The sequence below is a fragment of the Pelodiscus sinensis genome, chromosome 7, assembly GCF_052426305.1.
Source record: "Pelodiscus sinensis isolate ZL-2025 chromosome 7, ASM5242630v1, whole genome shotgun sequence".
NCBI lineage: Eukaryota > Metazoa > Chordata > Testudines > Trionychidae > Pelodiscus > Pelodiscus sinensis.
The window spans coordinates 75,480,854-75,499,598 of NC_143058.1; the positions used below are offsets into that span (position 1 = coordinate 75,480,854).

Below are 18,745 nucleotides of genomic sequence, written 5' to 3' on the forward strand. Positions count from 1 at the left end.
TGATGAATCTCAACTAGCCAGACTTCCTGATGGCTTTAGGCCCCTTCATTCTGCTAAAGAAGTTGCTGTCAAGCGATCCAGCATGCACTGCAAATGCTAGAAGATGAAGGGTTATATGGTGCTGGCTGTCTTTTGCCTTTAACTATTAAACTGTATTAACACACTTTCAATTTTCACTTTTCCATGTTAGAAATTGCTGTGATTGCAAACGGGAAGAGAATTTGCTCCCCAAGATGGCAAATAGAAGGGGCAGGTAGTTCACAAGCAATTCCTCTAGCAAGAAAGGGTCCAATGTTTAGAAAAAGTTTGGGAACGTCTTCCCTATATAGCTCCAGATGGAACAACACTCCTTAAAACTGACCTCCAACATCTTTTACTTAAATCTGGGGCTTCTCATATGAATAGAACCCTGCATTGATACAACATTTGTATCATATCCAGGGCTCGACAAATGCACTTGCCTGCAGCAAGTAGATTTTATCAGCTGGCGAGTGCAGAGGCGGACTGGCCCGGTGGGCGGTTGAGACAGGCTGGCCAAAGCCCGCACTACGGGTGGCACGGCCCCATCTGATCCACCGGCCAGTCAGAGGAGTGGAGTGCCGCTGGGAAGGGGGAAGCGCAGTTATTCTCAGTGCCGGGCTGCCTGTGTGCAGATCTGGCGCGAGGAGGCGGGGCACGAGCCAGAAGGCAGGACGCCGGCAGACGCCAGGACGCTGGAGTGACATGGCTCCACTGATCTTAAAGGGCTGCGGCAGCTCGGCTCTGGCTGCGTGGCCCCGGGAGCTGTCTGCGGCGCAGCCAGGCCACACCCCGCCGGCTCCAGTCCTGCCATGGCCTCAACCCCCTCACCGGTGAGACACCGCTCCCGGCCGACCACCCGGCTCACTGCACCTGCCCCGCGCCGCTTTGTCTCCGCGCCACCTGTTCCCCACGCCTCCCCTGCTCCCCGGATCCCCTGCTCTCCCTCTTCCCTGCAACTCTCTGGCTCTGCGCTGCTCTTGCACCCTGCTCCCCTCCGATCCCTGCCCCCCCAGCTCTGTGCTGCCCATTCCCTGCACTGCCCCAGACCCCAATCCCTCTGCTCCTGCCGTTCCCCGTGTCCCATTCCCCTGCCTCCACCGCACCCTGTACCCCTCTGGCTCTGTGCCTACCATTCTCTGCGCCATCCCTGTACCCCCCACACTGTTCCCTGCACCTCTCTGGCTCTGTGCTGTCCCTGCACCCGTTTCCCCTGTGGGTCGGGAGTGATGGGGCTTGTCCATAGGGAGGGGCTGGACAGGGCAGGGAAAAGGCTGCTGTGATCCAGCAGCGAGTGAAAGGGGGAGTTCACGTGAAGCGCCTTTGCCTTTATGGAAAAAAACAAATGAAAATGCTATTTGCTATTTATAGGGTTAAAACGCTGGGACAAAAATGAAACCCCCCCAAAAAACCCATTGCAAAATGCAAACATGTGTAAAAGACAACAAAAAGGGGGGGGGGGAGGGCAGCCAAAAATGTTTTGCTTGGGGCAGCCCTGTTTTACAGTGGGTTTTTTTGTGTGACCAAACATCTGGTAGGGACTAGACCAGGGGTGGGCAATAATTTTCACAGGGAGCCCACTTAATGAATTTTTGTACATGGTCAAAGGCCAGCTCCACCCCTTGGAAAGGGTGGGGCCAGGGGACTAGTCTCTTCCCAAGTTGTCTGGAGCTTGATGCTTGAATTTTTTTAATACACAGCAAAGGGCTCGTGGCTTCCTGCCACACCGTTAACGCATTGCCTAGCAGTCGCCTGAGATCGCTGCGGCTATTTAAATAGCTCACAGCTCCAGCCTCTGCCAGGGTAGTACTGCGACCAGAAGCCATGAGGCATTTAAATAGGATCCTTCTGCCTCAGCTATTGCCTGAAATTTGGTGACACAGGCAGCAGAATATAAACAGAAAATGCCAGGTGCAGTCCGCAGGCTGGATGAAAGTGGTTGTTGGGACAGATCCGGCTCCAAGCCGTATCTTGCTCAGCACTCAACAAGAATGAGACACAAATTCAGTTTTACATTAGCCTATGTGGGATTTTAACCGAGTGTTCAGAGGAAGAAACCCAGTCCAGTACTATGCACCTTTCATTATGTAAACTAATGTGTGAGGTGATAGATGCAACTTCTCTGGAAGTTTAGATTAAAATATATCTGAATAACAAAGACCTATGAATTAGAAGACAACTGTGTCCATTTTTATACACAAAGGGAAAAGTGAAAGGAAATGACATATAAATGCATTATGTCCTTGACACAGATGTTTATTAAGAAATGTTTCATTCTAATCTCCAACTCTGAAGAACAGCCACTGTTGCTAAAAATTTTGAGCTGAATTCTGTTCATAATCAGGTCACTGGGAGTTCAGCTACTAACTTCAATGGAACTGGGATTTCACCAGTAGTATCTTAGTAAGACACATTTCACATAAAAGGAGAGCTCAAATCAACAAAAATCCACTTGAAATTAGCTCTAAAGAAAAAACTGTTAAATATGGGCTAGTACTTGAACATCATGTGCTGCAGGCCATTAAAAAAAAAAATCAGCTTATGAGCCATAGAATGGGATCAAAGTTCTTCAGTTTCCACTTTCTTCCACTCTCCCAAAGCTCCCACCACAATACAGCGTTTATGAAACACATGTAATGCTTCCAGAAATGTCAACTGGTAATCTCCATCTTGCTGAAGACAAGGTAGCACGAAAACAAGCTGGAGTTGGGCAAAAGAGGATTTTTAAATAGCACATATAGCAGAACAATGCAGTTTAGTTTTTGGGTCATTGTATCCCGGTATTTGGTAAGGCAGAACCATGCTTTAAATATGCTAACAGCATCCAAGTAGCTGACATGTAAAAGAATTGGACTCTGCAAATCAATGAAAAACCAAAAACAGAACAAAACATATCAGATGGAAGAGTTTAATTATTCATTTCAAGATTTACCTTTCCCATCTTCTATTATTTCTACTGGGTTAAATTACAGTTGCAAGAATTTACCCTTGAAAATTCAGTGAAAGAACATGCATGAAGAAAGTTCATCTCTAGCATTCAATTTTAACTCTTATTGGACCCAATTCCAACTTATCACCACATTTGCACTCTTACCTCATGATATATTGAGGGCTTCGATAATGAAGGGATGGTGAAAGATAAAACTTTGTTGTTCCCATCTTTGTCAGCAATTTCCTACAGCAGAAAGAGAGACATGAGGGAACTCATGATAAGACCACACAGACGTTTAACACAAATAATAAAATAAGATCCTTATATTGCAAAATTATTCATCTGTACAGGTCTTTATGCCTTTGCAGAATGCCACTAAAGTCAATAGGGAAATAGTAAATTGTTTTGTAAAATCAAGACTGAAGAAAACTTACAAAAGAATATTTGTTCTTTTTGCGATGACTCTCTCAGACTTCTAAGAGAAGATTAAAAGATTTTTCAAGCCTCTAATTTATAAAGCATAAAATTACATGATGAAAAAAGACCGATGCTGAAAGGACAAAGGAATATATATGTATGTATGTGTTACAGCTGATGAGTCATTTGCTAGCAAGTGGAAATATCTCTTGATAAATCTATCAAAGGGAAAAGGTGAAAATGAGAGGACTGATTTCTGCAAGTATTCTGGCAAAGCAGAAAAGGATATACAGAATATTTTGAATACAGTTTTCACATCAATAAAAACAGCATTGGCCTATGGTGTGCTTGTGTTTTATTAGACGTAATCATACAAAAATATGCCAAAGAGTCAGCAAACCCTACCTTTTCACATTTTACAATAACATTTTTATGAGTCACTCTAGTTTCAGTGACAGTCCACTGAAGGCAGTGTAGTAATTCCACTTCGCTTCAGGGAACAGTGGGGAAATTAGAGCTGGCTTCATTAATAAAGCTATTGTCTGTCTAGATATAATTAGTTTCTCAAGCACTTTCTCCACTCTTAAAAACAAAAACAAAACAGTATTAAAAATAAGGATTTTTCTTTTATTTAAATCTGAGAATTTCACACGGAGCATTATTATATATATTATCTAATATTATACAATATCAGCAATATTACCCTCTTCCTGTCTGCAGCTAGAGAAAAGTATAGAGTCACTCCCCATTTTACAATCTATTTCAGTTTGGAGGGAATGTAGCAGCATTGGCTGCTGTGCCTACACTGTCAATCATCCAATCTGAATTCCAGAGGGTCAAATGAAGTGCCTTCATGAAAACTGAAGCCAATGATAACTTTACAACCTACTTCAGCCCAACAGATTAAAATCAAAGGCCAGATTATGATATTGTTTACACCAGCATAAATCCAGAATAACTTAGTTTTATTGTAGTTGATATGGATTTACAAATGTGTCACAAAGATCAGAATTTGTCTCCTTTACCAAGAGTATGAACATAAAGCACTCTATACTCAAGTATACACCGCTAAAACAAAACTTGTTATAGTGAAATAGAAGGAAAATAATTTAGCACATTGTGTTTTAAAAGCAGTGTAAAACTGAAATTCTCATTCCAAGAAAGGGTATTTCCTAACATATTATTGATAATTTAGCAGACATAGCATAGTGGTATAAAACACTAAGAATATAAATTTGTAGGAAACATATAAATGAAATGTCCCTGGCAAAAATACTATTTGTGATACCCTGAAATCATCTGAGAGTTTTTGACAGTCAAATTCAGGAAACTACAGTGAATACATTTTTTTTAAAAGCCCCAGCCAAAAGATGTTTGCCAACCATGCATAATTTGTAAGGGAATGTTACTTTAGTCTCAATACTTCACCTTAAATCTGAGTAACAAAACAGGAGAGTCCAATATGGAAAGACTGATTCAACAAAGAGTTCAGAAAATACTATCAGTAAATTTCAACTCTTTAGATTTTTATACAGACTTACAACACTCCTCTGGCAAGCACAGTATATAGGGCAACAACAAAAAATCTGCTGCACTGAGGCAGTCAAACCGATTTACAAACTATCAAATGAGATTCTACAAACATGCTTTTCCTGAACACTCATTAATTTATGCTTTCTTCTAGGTTAAATTTACGTAAATGTAACTGCATTAATTCATTAACATTTCTAATATTTTGTTCTGTTGCTATTCCTATGCATTACTTTATTTCTACTGCTCTCTGATTACCTTTAAGCTCTTGACACCCTTCCCTTCTTATCTGACTTACCAAATTGTAAATCCCAAGAAGCAGCGCTTCCATGCAACCATTACTCTGTCTGTCCCTGCTGGCAGTAAAACGCAGATATACCCAGATCAATTCTGGCAGGAACTGTAGTGTGAACCTCTTGAGTCGAACTTCAGAACTACGGTAGAGTTCAAAGAGCTGGTGGCAGACAGGTTCCAGGAGCTATAGAAAGAGTCAGAACAGCTCATATGCCACTAATCTTATGTATCAAAAAAATGCATTAATATAGGTGTCTACAATATAAAACCACCGGAACTGGCAAAACTGGCATTGTTGTTGGCATCCTTAGGGTGCGTCTACACAACAGCGTTATTTCTGAATAACGGCCGTTATTTCAAAATAACGCGAACGCCTACACAGCAATTCCATTATTTTGAAATAAAATTGAAATAACGGATAGCTTATTCCGACTTCTGTAAAACTTATTCCACAAGGAATAATGCCTATTCCAAAATAGCTAATTTGAAATAGCTGTAGTGTGGACACTCCACTGATGCTATTTGGAAATAGCTCCTCCCCGGGGCCATTCAAACGAATTACTCCATGGGGCTCTCAAGTGCTTCCTGGGACTCTAAATCGAGATAGTGCATTCACATTAGGGGAGCCTGCCTCGGATTAATTTTGAGGCCTCCCTGTAGTGTAAACGTGCTATTTCGGAATAAGCCATTTCGGAATAAGCATGCAGTGTAGATGTACCTTTAGAGATGCCATAGACTGACTGGTCATGGAGACTAAATTACCCAGTGTCTAGTAAATATGATCTACAAGAATGGGACTAAGGTACATTGGTAAGGAGTGTTATGAAGTTCATGCTACCACGGCCCTTAAAGTACAAGATCTGTGGCAGAGTTTCATTTTTCAGCTCTGTCAATGACATCTTCATAAAAACACCAAGTTCACTTACCATTAAATGTGTTTGTATTGAAACCCCAATGCTTTAGAAAAAAAAAAAACCTCACTAGTCAGAAATACTAGTGAAATAAATCTATATACAGTTTAAGGATAGAGAAGTGAATTAACCCTATACTTGAGGGTTTTGTTTTTTTTTAAACAAACAAGAAAAGGGCGGCGGACATTTTGGTTAAAAATTAGTTTCTCTACCATTTAACAAGTCTCTTGATTTAATTTGGTTCCTTTCAAACTGGAGGGCTTGCTAGCACTGGCTAGAGCTAGATTCAATGCAAATGGCCAAAACTCCCCAAGGCCCTTATCAATTCAACTCCTTTTGGACTCACAAAAACCCTGCATTCCAATAGCAAATTGTGCCAAACTGGCATTTTTGGAGCGTGCACAAACTTAACATTTGAACCCAGGTTTCCATCTTACAGAGACCCATTTAAATCACACACATCTTAACTTTCTTTTCTGGTGAACAAACATATCAAATGTGTCAAAACACACTGCAGAAAACAACAAAACCTACAGCTTCATCTAAGCCAGAGGTGGACAATAATTTTGGAAAGTGGTCAAGAGCTATACTTTTCTATGGCGGGGATGTGGATTTTGGGACAGAGGTTAGGTGCAGAAGAGAACTCAGGGTAGGAGGTTGCAGTGGAGGAGAGGGTGTGGAGTCAGAGGGAGTTTGGATGCAGTAGGGGGTTGTGATCTGGGTCAGGAGCTTGGGGTGCAGGAGTGAATTTTGACCTGGGGGTCAGCAGGAGATGCAAGGTCTGTGAGGGAATTGTGACCTGGGGTGGAATGTGTGTGTAGAGTATTTGGGTGGTGACCTAGGGCAGGGAGTTGGGGAGTACGGCTAGGGCACTGGAGACAGGCTCTGGCTGGGAGTCACTTACCTTAGGTGGCTCCCGGCCAGGAACCCAACAGGTCGTCCAGGCAGGCTCCCTCCTGCAGCAGCCCCAGGCAATTCAAGGAGATTTCCTATATGCGCTGTTGGAGCAAGAGAGACTTCACGCACTCCCCTGTTGTCAGGAGAATCATAGCAGCCGGGAACAGGGCCATAGGGCAGGGGAGCTTGTGAAGTCTTTTGTCCCCTGCTGGGTCGCACGGTTTCTAGAGGGAACTGCAAGCTGTTTTGGACAGCTAGTGGATCCCTCTATGCTCCATGCATCCGGGGGGGTGGGGGGGGGGGCGGGGGAGGAGGAGGAGAGGAGGAGGCAGGAGAGTGAGAAACTTTGCCTGCTCTTCTGCCCCTAAGCCCCGAATGGGCTAGGGCGGGGGAGCACACGAAGTCTCTTCCCTCCCTCTCACCCTGCCATGGGCATGCTTAGCTGTTCAAACTGGCTGGCGGCTTCTTCTAGGTGCTGCACACCCCTGCCAGGAGGAGGAGGAGCAAAGAGCTGCCAGCCATTTTGGACAGCCTTGGGGTCTTGGTAGGACTGGATCAATCGGGCCGGATCAAACGGCACAGCAGGCTGGATCCAGCCTATGGGCCATCTCTTGCTCACCCCTGATCTAAACCCAACTAAAGTCAACGGACAGATTCCCAACAGCATTTAGTTCAGTTCTTAGGATCAGTATCTAGAAGCCACTCGGAAGTTTTGAAAGAGATGGCAACTTTCTATGCAGTGAATAATATCTAAGGGTATGTCTACACTGCCACCCTAGTTCGAATGCGGGTGGCTAATGTAGGCATTCGAACTTGCAAATGAAGCCCGGGATTTAAATATTCCTCCTTGCAGGAGGAACAACAGTAGTTCGAATTAGGAGCTTTAATCCAAACTACCTAGTCCATGTCACGTGTAGCCGCGGGCAGGTAGTTCGAACTACAGGCATTTAAAAATGGCACCCGTCCAGAAACATGTAAATGAAGCCCGGGATATTTAAATCCCGGGCTTCATTTACAAGTTCAAATGCCTAGATTAGCCACCCTAGTTCGAACTAGGGTGGCAGGGTAGACATAGCCTAAGTGCCTCAGTTTTCTAACAAATAAGGGAAACTGAGGCACGACACATCACTTGACCAGCCCAAGGTTATTGGAAAAATTAAAGCAAAGCCCAGACTTCCCTAACTAAAAGGCCCCTCTTCTAATCAGAACACACTCTCTTCCCACTATCACTCACTTTTATTTCTGTAGGACAGGGAGATGCACAAGCATCTTTACCTCAAATAATATTATCTCTTTTTTTATGACGACATGACATGTGTCTTACTAACTTCAGAAAAAATTTATTTCTCTCTCATCACAAGTTCTTACTTTGCACATACAACACATTTGCATGGTAGTAAACATCTGTATTTCTATGTTAATAATAATAATATATATACATGCACAGATTTAAATAGCTTTTCTCAGCTAAAAATAGTGACACAAATTAATTTGTTACAATTTATGCCATTATTTTTGTTTTAAGAGTAACTGCTACATTTTTTCCAACAAAAAGATGAGGTTAATCAGTTTCATTTTTAGCATATAGTATGGATGGTCAACATACTGTTCCTTAAACCATTAGCTGATTACATAAACTATGATATGACATCCACGTTGTACAAATTTTGGCATCAGTCAAAACTCTTATTATTCGAGGATTTAATACAAGCACCTTGTATAACAAGGTTTCTGGCTGACAGCTTAGCCACAAGGAATGAAAACAAGAGCCTAAACAAAGGGAGGACACTGTGCAGCAGGAAAAGGTTAGTTGCCAAAAATCTTGTATTTTGAAATAAAATGTAGTGATTTAATAATAAAAGTAAGAAACAAAGCAGAGCACCCCCCAAGACTCTCCTATTTAACTTGGGATTATCAGGACATCACAAGCCAGTCAAGCCATCATAAGATCCCCTTAATGGAAAAACAGATTTGTTCTACATGGTTGAATATCCAGTCATGCTATTTATCATATTTACTATAATACTTAGCACATACAGCACATTACATGTTCCATGTGCTGCACAAATATTAAATAATGAACCGTTTTAATTAATATTTACTTAATGCAATCTCATATCAACAAGAAACATACCACCACCTGTTACAGTAAATGCAAAAATCTGCAGGGCATGGACTGTCTCTTTGCTTTCTTGTCAAATGTCTACCCTATTTTCAGATGCTCAAAAAAATCAAAAAGGAAATAATAAAGATGATATATAGTAGCATATTGGTTTTATTTTTAACAACAACACAGCAGGAGCTTTCATCACAACTCTTCTCTCTCCCCCCCCCCCCAAACAGCTCTCAGAGGCTAAAGTTTATGGGCACATATACAGAGGATGAACAGGTACACAAAGAGATATGCAAATGACAAAAGAAACTAGATATAAATATGGCTATAACCAGTATTTGTATTGTGTCCCATTCAAATTAACAGGAAAAAAATCCCACTGATGGTAACAGAAGTCGTATTATTCCCAGTCAGAGAACTGACTGGTTCAAATGCGTCTTCCATTATCAACTTATCAGTTTGGTTTCAGCTTGAAGTTTTTACACGCTTGGTCTCATTCCAGAGGCTAGACTCTATGGGTCAGGACCCAAATATGGGGCGCCATTACTTTTCAACAGGATCACCAAGTGTCTCCACACGTGGCTCTGCCCCTACACCTTTCCCCATTTTTCAATTGCCTTGGGTCACCAAGTCTTCCTGAATTGTCAGAATGGTTCCCCATCTGGAAGAGGCTGGGAACTGCTGGGCTACATACTTAGTAGATTTTGCTGAATCTTCCCAAATTGAGTTCTGTATGTGTAAGTAACTAAATACAATTTTAAAACTCAACTCCTACATACAAAACTTGATACTACAGAGTCCGCAGTACATGTAAACCCTGAGATTTTGAATAGCTACAGCAGGGGTGGGCAAAGGGACCTCCATGGGCTGGATTCAGCCCATCAAGCGGGTTGATCCAGCCCATGGAGGCCCTGCCGCTACCCCGCCCCCAGGTCAATCAGGGCCCGGGGGCAGGGGGAAAGCGCATGAAGTTTCCTCTGCCTTGCCAGGAGTACGCGGCTCCTAGCAGGGTGGGAGGAGACTTTGTGCCCCCCCCCCCAAGCCCTGATTGGCCATGGGGCAGAACGGGGAGCACGTAAAGTTTCCTCCCACCGCCAGGGGCATGGGCACCTAGGGGAAACCTCAGGGCGGGGGGAGGAGGGGGAAAGGTGCTCCCCCACCTCCAGACCACTCATGGTCTGTGGGTGGAGAAGCAGGAAAGTATCCTGCCCCCAACCCTTCTGCTTGAGGCCTGGAGCCACTTCAAAAATTTCTGAAGTGGCCCCTGGCAAAAAATTATTGTCCAACCCCGAGCTACACAGTTATCGTATTGAAAGCTTTTTAACATCTCTAGTCACTGCTATGAAGTCTGCAATGGGATGATTGAAGTATGAGAGTAAAAAAAGTTCAAAAGAAATGGGCAGACAGGGAAAATGGAACATTTGGCAGAAATATTTAGAGGGTATATTTGACTGGATACCAGGAGATTTCAGTCCAAGGCTGACGGGATCCAGAGGCAACAAATGAAAGAGCTCCAAATGATGGAATTTGTAAGTTTTATTGAAGACAGTTTATTTTTATCGTTTTAAAAATTATTCCATGTCCTGCCTGCCACTCAAATTTTAAAAAGGTTGTGAAATCAAGTACTCAGTGAAGAAATGCGCCGTTAAGACTGTACCAAAGTAATAACAGGCATATTTTTCCTCATTAACATTCTCTACTTAACTAAAAGCTTTAATAACAAACTCAGCTAGCACAATACATACCATAATACAAAATGGGATTTCTTGCATACTTAACTACAATATCTTACACAACAGTTTAGTTCTCATACATTGGTATCATTTTTTACATCTCAGGGAGGTGTACAACCAAGCCAAGTTTTTAAGAAGTTTGTTCATTTTGTAGATCTCTTAACAGTCAGGCCAGATCTTAAAGCTGAATAATTGACCAGGACTGGGCAATAATTTTAATGGGGGGAGGGAGGGCACTCCAAGATTTTGGTAAGTGGTCAAGGGCTGCACTTTATGGAGGGAGTGTAGGGTCTGAGATGGAGGGTGGGATGTAGAAGGAAGCTTGGGATACGGGACTGGGGTGCAGGAGAGGGCATGAGATCTGAGAGGGAGTTGGGGGGAGGAGGTTATGATCTGGGGGAGAGGCTAGGGATGCAGGGTCAGGGAGGAGTACGGGTGCAGGAGAGGATTCTGGCCTGGGGAGAGGTGTAGGAAGGAATTCAGGGTCTAGGAGGGATTTATGACCTGAAGGAGGTGGAAAGAGGAAATAAGAACGGTCGTACTGGGTCAGACCAAAGGTCCATCTAGCCCAGTATCCTGTCTGCCGACAGTGGTCAGCAACAGGTGCCCCAGAGAGGGTGGACCGAAGACAATGATCAAGCCATTTGTCTCCTGCCATCCCTCTCCAGCCTCTGACAAACAGAGGCCAGGGACACCATTTCTATCCCCTGGCTAATAGCCTTTTATGGACCTAACCTTCATGAAATTATCTAGCTTCTCTTTAAACTCTGTTATGGATGCAGAGGGTTTGGGTGGTGACCTGGGGCAGGAAGATGGGGGGGAAGGGGCTAAGGTGACAGAAGCAGGATCTGGCTGGGAGGCGCTTATCTAGGTGGCTTCCAGCCAGCAGCCCTGCAGGAACCGGAGACAGGCTCCATGCCTGTGTGCTGGACTAGCTGTTCCACGTCTCTACTCCAGCATAGTTAGAGGGGGAGTGAAGAGGCTTCGCTCACTGCCCACACCTCCAACAAAATTTCTCAGCTCCTAATGGCTGGAAACTGGCCAATGGGAGCTGAGGAATTTTGCTTGGGGCAGGGACGCAGCATGAAGGCCCCTCCCCCTTCCTCTCCAGTGTGCAGAGCAATTAACAGCCAGCTGTTTAAAGCAACGTGAGCTGCTATGTAGTAAGGGTCTTGGCGAGGTGGCTGTGGGCTGGATCCGGCGGCTTGGTAGGCCGGATCCGGCCAACTAACCACCTCTTGCCCACCCCGGCATATACCATACAAGATAAGATTACATAAGAAATTCTAGTATTGTATCACAATAGAATAAATGGCCTTATTTTAAGGAAGGGGTGAGGAATCTTTTCGGGTCAGGGGCCACTGATCCACAGAAAAATCAAGCGGCGGGGTGGGGGAGGCTGCATATAAAAGTGAGAAGTGCAAAAATAAAAACAAAACAAAACAAAAACCCCTCACTGATAGGATCCTTGACCGAGAAGGAGAAAGATGATCTCCACATTCCGCTTGCACACCAGAGCTCAGCCTAGTAGATTTTGCGTGCTCCAGCCCCACAGGGAGAGGGCAGAGAGAAAAGGGGCTGGAGTACTGGTGCGGGATCCTTAATCTTGGATGGGGGAAGCCCCAAGCCTCATGGGCTAGATCCAGGCAAGCCAGGAGGCACATTTGACCCCTGAGCCTTAGGTTTCCCACTTCTGTTTTAAGGCATAAGCATAAAGAGGAAAAGTTAAGAAAACAATTATTTAATTTCTGCAAAGCACTTTGAACATGAGGAAGCACGGAATGCATTTTTCTTTTAATTTGAGCTTTCAACCTAACTCTGGATGTCCTGTATCTGATTTCTCTACTTCAACGCTGCATTAATGTTATTTTTTGCATGGAGTAAATATAGATTTCCATTCATTCATTCATTCGCCCGTGTCCCATATCCATTATTGAATCAAACCCAAAAAATTGTGACTGGTCAATGAAAAAAGTTGTACTTTAAATGGCATCACACATTATTCAATTCAATAAACCACTTGTGAGCACTCTCTTTGTTTAAATACTCTTTCTGCCCTTCTAAATCTTTTCATCATATTAAGACACATGAAGGAATAGAATACTTTTTGCAAAATTAAATTTACTCTTTTTGACATTAGTTTCTCAGTAACTGTTTGGCCCTGGATTAGGGATGTTAAAAAAGCTTTCTGTTGTTGTTGTTGTAAATGTGTAACCCAGGGGTTGGGAACTGCAGGCGGGGGGGACGAGAGGGGGAGAAGAGAGCTTTTAGTCCTACTAGAAAAGCAAAACAGAACTTTAAAAATCAAGCTGCTTGTTGGGAAAGGGTTACCTGAACTTCTTCAAACTCAAATCAGTAACCAGCACAGTCACTTTTGGACGCTATATCTGAGATAAGAAGCTACTTTGCATGTTCCTGTAATTTGTTTAGAGTTTAGATTTAGGGTTACCAGGTGGCTTAAAAAAAAAAAAAAAATACTGGACACACTTGATCTCAGATGGGGGGGGGGGGGGGGGGGGGGGAGAGAGAGAGAGAGACACCGGCCGGGAAGGTAGTGAGACTGGCCAGGAAGGGGGTCCGGGGGGCACACCAGCGCACAGGAAGCAGGGCTGGCATGGGGGGGGGGGCAGTGGGGCTGGCCGGGGAAGATCGGGGGAAGGGGACTGGCCGACGGGAAGCAGGACTGGCCGGGATGGGGTTGGGAGGAGCGGGAGGAGAGAATCAGCCAGTGGGGAGCAGGACTGATTCAGGCGCACGCAGATCCTGGGGCGTTGCCTGTCCCGCGCACGGTCCCAGCGAAGCAGGGGCTAGTCCGGCCCCGAGGATTCCCTCCCCGCCCAGCCCCACCCCACGTAGTTGCGTACTGCCTGGCTGGTAGACGCACTCACGCAGCCTGAGTACTGATACTCCTAATAATAATAAAACTTACCTAATTTGAAAATACCGGACATTTTATGTGTCCAGTTCAAAACTGGACATCTGGCAACCCTATTTAGATTAATCGATAAGATTTTCCAGTCATTCTTTCCCATCCCATCCCATCTCCAGTGTTCTATGGCCGCGGTCCCCAAATTATTGCTCACCCCCGGAACTAGTATATTAAGCTTGGCTTGCATATTCTGTTTTACTGTATTTTACTTAACTTACTTTATTCAGTGTGCTATCTCTTATGACCACTTTTATACTACTTAAATCACTTTTGTTTATTAATAAACCCTGTGTAAGTAACTGTATTTGGGAGCAAAGAGTCTGAGCATCTCTCTATATATACACAGAGAAAAAGAGGGCAAATTTCATGAGGCTATATCGATGGCTATACAACAAGACAGATTTATCGAAGATTCAGATCCTAGAGGAGCTGTGTGCTTGAGTTCTGAGAAAAGGGGTCTCACTGTGCTGCTTACAGTGTGTGTGTCTGCAGCCTTGGGGTATGGCCCTGGATCTCAGCTGAAGCAGGCTGGAGAGCTGGGTTCAACAAGACAAGATTCAAGGGTGCCAAAGCTGTCAGAGAATGCAGGATTAATGAGATCTTAGCACATCAGTAACAGTCCAAAGGGGTCCCCACTCACCACATTTTTTTAGGAGTTTCCTACCTCATTATTTGGGTCCTGAATAACCTTATAAAGAGCTGGCACCAGTGATTTTTTCCGGTGCAATGTGGATGCATAACTGGAGATTTGATTTTCAGGTAATGCCTAAAGAAAAAAAGATATAGACACCAGTTACTATAAAGAGTAGATCTCATGTAAGTTTTCATGTATTAATAGACGCCTATGAACAAGTTTAATCTGGCTTGGTAACAAACACAGCAACAGCAATTCCTGAGCTTTAGTCTAGACAAATTCAAAAGTTACTGAACTAATAAAAGTGGAATTTAGTCCTCTCACTACTGATTCATGCAAGCAAGCTATCCAAAAACCTTACAGTGCTGGATCTCAATCCTGCATGGTGCTGAATGCTACAAATATTCATCAGCTTGGGTGGCAGTTGAAGATATTCAGGAATTTCCAGGACTAGGTCGCAATACAGCTCTAGGCCACTCCATATTAAAATTCTTTGCCATAAGCCCAGTGAAGTCTCGAGACCCTCTCCTCTTTTCTCTTTCCCTGTTCAACTAACAACTTTTCCAAACCTTACATGCAATTAAACTTTTTTTAAGAATGCTACGATAATAAAGCTTCTGATTATTAAAAGTGAAAGAATTTTAAAAATCCATTTTACCTATAGAGATATACCTATCTCAGAGCTGGAAGGGACCTTGGGAGGTCACTGAGTCCAGTCCCCTGCCCTTACGGCAGGACTAGGTACCATCCCTGACAGATTTGCCCCAGATCCCTAAACACCCCCTCAAGGATTGAACTCACAACTTTGGGTTTAGCAGGCCAATGCTCAAACCACTGAGCTCTCCCCCCCCCCCCATAGAAAGTAGATTGCCTGTAGGCTGAGAATAAAGGAGGGACACTTGTCTCTATGTGCTATTTTATATTTCTCATCTCAAAGAAAGGCTTGGTTATAGTCAAGACACTTTCCCATCCTGTGTTCCACAAAGGGAGGTATAGTTATTTAACAACTATTTTCACTACAGTTTAAACACTTCTATTAGCCTTAACCAAAAAGCTGGTTTAAAGTTTAAATTTTGTAAGCAAGTTGACAGTTTCCCTTTAAATTCTATCAACTTGATTTACAGAGTGTGATGCGTTTTGAAGCAAGATCTGTGTAGCATGATATATGTTGTACTACATTATTATAATAAATGTGCATCTCAAATTTTGCTTTTTGTATCAATTAATACCTTTATACAGACATCTACACATTGTGTACTAGAAGAGATACAAAAGATTAAAAATCAAAATAAACTTTTATACTTTACATTTTTAATCATTAGCATTCATAAAATGATGTGCCACTAAACAATACTGTAATTGTCATACACCTTGAATTCTGATAGCCATTCTTCAACCACACCATGATCTGATCCCAGCATTTTCTTTCAGCTTCTCTTTTTAGTTCCTAAATGTAAGAAAGGAGAAAATGCTCAAAAGATAGAAAAGACAACTGGAACAGAGAGCCATTATGTAACAAAGCCATAAGTTGTAATGACAACTCTGGATATGTCCCCCCACCCCCCCAAAAAAGCAAAAAAAAAGCAAGAACAATTCATAAAAATAATATCTTGGAAGTCATGGTGGCATATATTTTATTTCTTAATGCTATTATAGAGGATTGTGAAGTTTCTCTTTCAAGCTTCAACAATGAAGATCTATCTTAATAGTAAAGTGCATTATTCAGAAAGTTAAACATACAAAATCACTATTAATTTAGTTAAACCACACAATTACTAATTATTACTTTCCTATCATATAACAGTTTTATTGTAGCATCATGAGTTCAGACAAAAACAGGTCTCAAGACAAAAAGATGAAATGTTATGGTGTTCACTACTTGTATATTTTGAAATACACATCTTCATCTTATTAGCTGACTCTATTAAGAACAATATTTAAGTTGCAGCTGCTGATTTATGAAATATTTAAACATCTAAATATTCACATTAAATTGACTCCTTTAAAAAAATAAAAATAAAAATAAAAAAAGCACCCAGAACTGAGCCAGTACATTACAAGAACATCAAACTACCCAAATGCAATGTTTAATACAATCGAGGGTGCATTAAATAAACAATTTCAAAAGCACTGTGATCAATCCTTCACTGGCAGAGGGCTGCACATGAGGACTTAGTACATTCTTTCCCTCTCCAATTTCTATTATAGCTTTATTTTTATTACAGTATCAGCATACAGAAATTTAATCAGAGCTATGATAAGCATATTCACTAAGCTACTGTTACATTTGCAAATTGTTGTGATGCGTCAGCTGTAATGCATCAACCCTTGATCTTGCATTCAAGTCCAAAACCACCATTACTAATGTGCTTTTTCCACAGGAAGAGAAGTGTTTTTGCTAAACAGAAGAAAAACAGAAGATAGGTCTCAAGTTGTGATGGGGAAAGTCTAGGTTGGATATCAGGAAAAACTATTTCACTAGAAGGGTGATAAAGCATTGGAATGAGTTACCTATGGAGGTGGTGGAATCTCCATTATTACAGGTTTTTAAGACCAGGTTTGACAAAGCTCTGGCTAGGATGATTTAGTTGAGGTTTTTCCTGCTTTAGGCAGGAGGTTGGACTCAAATGACCTCCTCAGGTCTCTTCCAACCCTTATCTTCTATAATATGGAAGGCGCTCAAAAATATATATAGCAGATATTAATAAATAGATATGAATATAGAGATTCACAGAATAACTATTCATTACACAAGAAGGCTGTGTCTAACACTGCACCCCTTTTCCGGAAAAGGGATGCAGATGAGCCAAGTCGGAATTGCAAATGAAGAGGGGATTTACATTTTCCCTGCTTCATTTGTATAAACATGGCTGCCGCTTTTTTCCGGCTCGGGGCTTTGCTGGAAGAAAGCACCAATCTAGACGGGGATCTTTCAGAAAATAAAGCCCTTTCCGAAAGGTCCCTTATTCTTCTTTAAAATCAGGAATAAGGGACCTTTTGGAAAAGGCTTTATTTTCCGAAAGATCCCCATCTAGACTGGTGCTTTTTTCCACCAAAGCCCGGAGCCGGAAAAAAGCGGCAGCCATGTTTATACAAATGAAGCAGGGAAAATTTAAATCCCCGCTTCATTTGCAATTCCGACTTGTCTCATCTGCATCTCTGCTAAACCCAAAGTTGTGAGTTCAATCCTTGAGGGCAGTGTTTAGGGATCTGGGGCAAATCTGTCAGGGATGGTACTTAGTCCTGCCGTAAGGGCAGGGGACTGGACTCAGTGACCTCCCAAGGTCCCTTCCAGCTCTGAGATAGGTTGATTAAACTTGATTTAAACTTTATTTTAAATAAAGTAAAACGTTACGTCCAATGCAAAAGGTTTCCATGTTTTCTTTATTTATGGCAGGGGTGGGGATCCTTTTTTGGGTTAGAGGCCACTGACCCACCAAAAAAAAAAAATCAGTTGGGGACCATACAGGTGAGAAGCAAAACCAGTTGGTGACCACTGAGTTAGATAAAGGCAATCAGACAAAAGACAGATACTAGGGATATTAAATATTGGGTAAGTGAATAGTCAATTAACTTCATGAATTATTATCGGTTGCTCTACCACTCTATAGTTCCTGGGGGTGGGACCAGCAGCCAGAGTGCTCTGGCCCCACTCCCGAGGAACCCCGCCATGTCATGCTTCTGTATCAGAGGCAGCAGTGTGAGGTGCTGATAGTTACAGAATCCACGTTTCTCTTTCCCTATTCCTCTGTTTCAGTGGTTCTCAAACTTTTTGGCCTATGGCCCACTGGTGGCAAACCTTTTCATGGACCACCAGTTGCTAATGGAAACTTGCCATTCATTACATAATTACGCCCAAGCATTTTGCTATGGAGAACTGTTTAATTCAACTAGTAAGAAAAGGAATATTAAAAATTAAACATTAAGTGCTTTAACTCTCTCATGTTAGCTTATCAAACTCCATTTTAAATAAAGTAAAATATCAATTATGTCCAACAAAAAAGGTTTCAACGTTTTCTTTATTTATGGCAGGGGTGAGGAACCTGTTTTGGAGCAGGAGCCATTGACCCGCAGAAAAATCAGTTGGGGACCACACAAGTGAGAAGCAAAAAAACCCCACTAAAAACCCCAACCTTCACTGAAGTGGCCCCCAACTGAGACACCTCACTCCTCTGGTGCTCCAACCCCATAGGGCAAGAGGGAGGGACAAGAAGGACTGAGGTTCAGAGCTGCCCATGGACCAGACCTGCTCTTCTAGGGTTTCGGGGTGAGTGGATTTTGCGGACCACCCCACAGGCTCTGGGGCTGGGGACAAAAATGAGGAGTTCAGCGTGTGG

At 42.7% G+C, this 18,745-nt stretch overlaps 1 protein-coding gene across 7 annotated transcripts in view; it reads right to left on the reverse strand.

The window, feature by feature from the left end:
• Positions 1–18,745, reverse strand: part of HYCC2 (hyccin PI4KA lipid kinase complex subunit 2) — an 83,506-nt gene that overhangs the window by 35,613 nt on the left and 29,148 nt on the right. For 5 of the 7 annotated variants that reach the window (XM_075934290.2, XM_075934291.2, XM_075934292.2 and 2 more), the window contains exons 4-7: positions 15,779–15,855; positions 14,439–14,540; positions 5,196–5,375; positions 3,113–3,193 (exon numbers count right to left, since the gene is read on the reverse strand). In XM_075934290.2, the coding sequence (XP_075790405.2) occupies positions 3,113–3,193; positions 5,196–5,375; positions 14,439–14,540; positions 15,779–15,829 (414 nt within the window). In that variant the 5' untranslated portion in view covers positions 15,830–15,855. Of the gene's footprint in view, positions 1–3,112; positions 3,194–5,195; positions 5,376–7,006; positions 7,278–14,249; positions 14,347–14,438; positions 14,541–15,778; positions 15,856–18,745 lie in introns of those variants that run through there. The other 2 variants (XM_089779890.1, XM_089779891.1) reach the window with 2 other exon arrangements.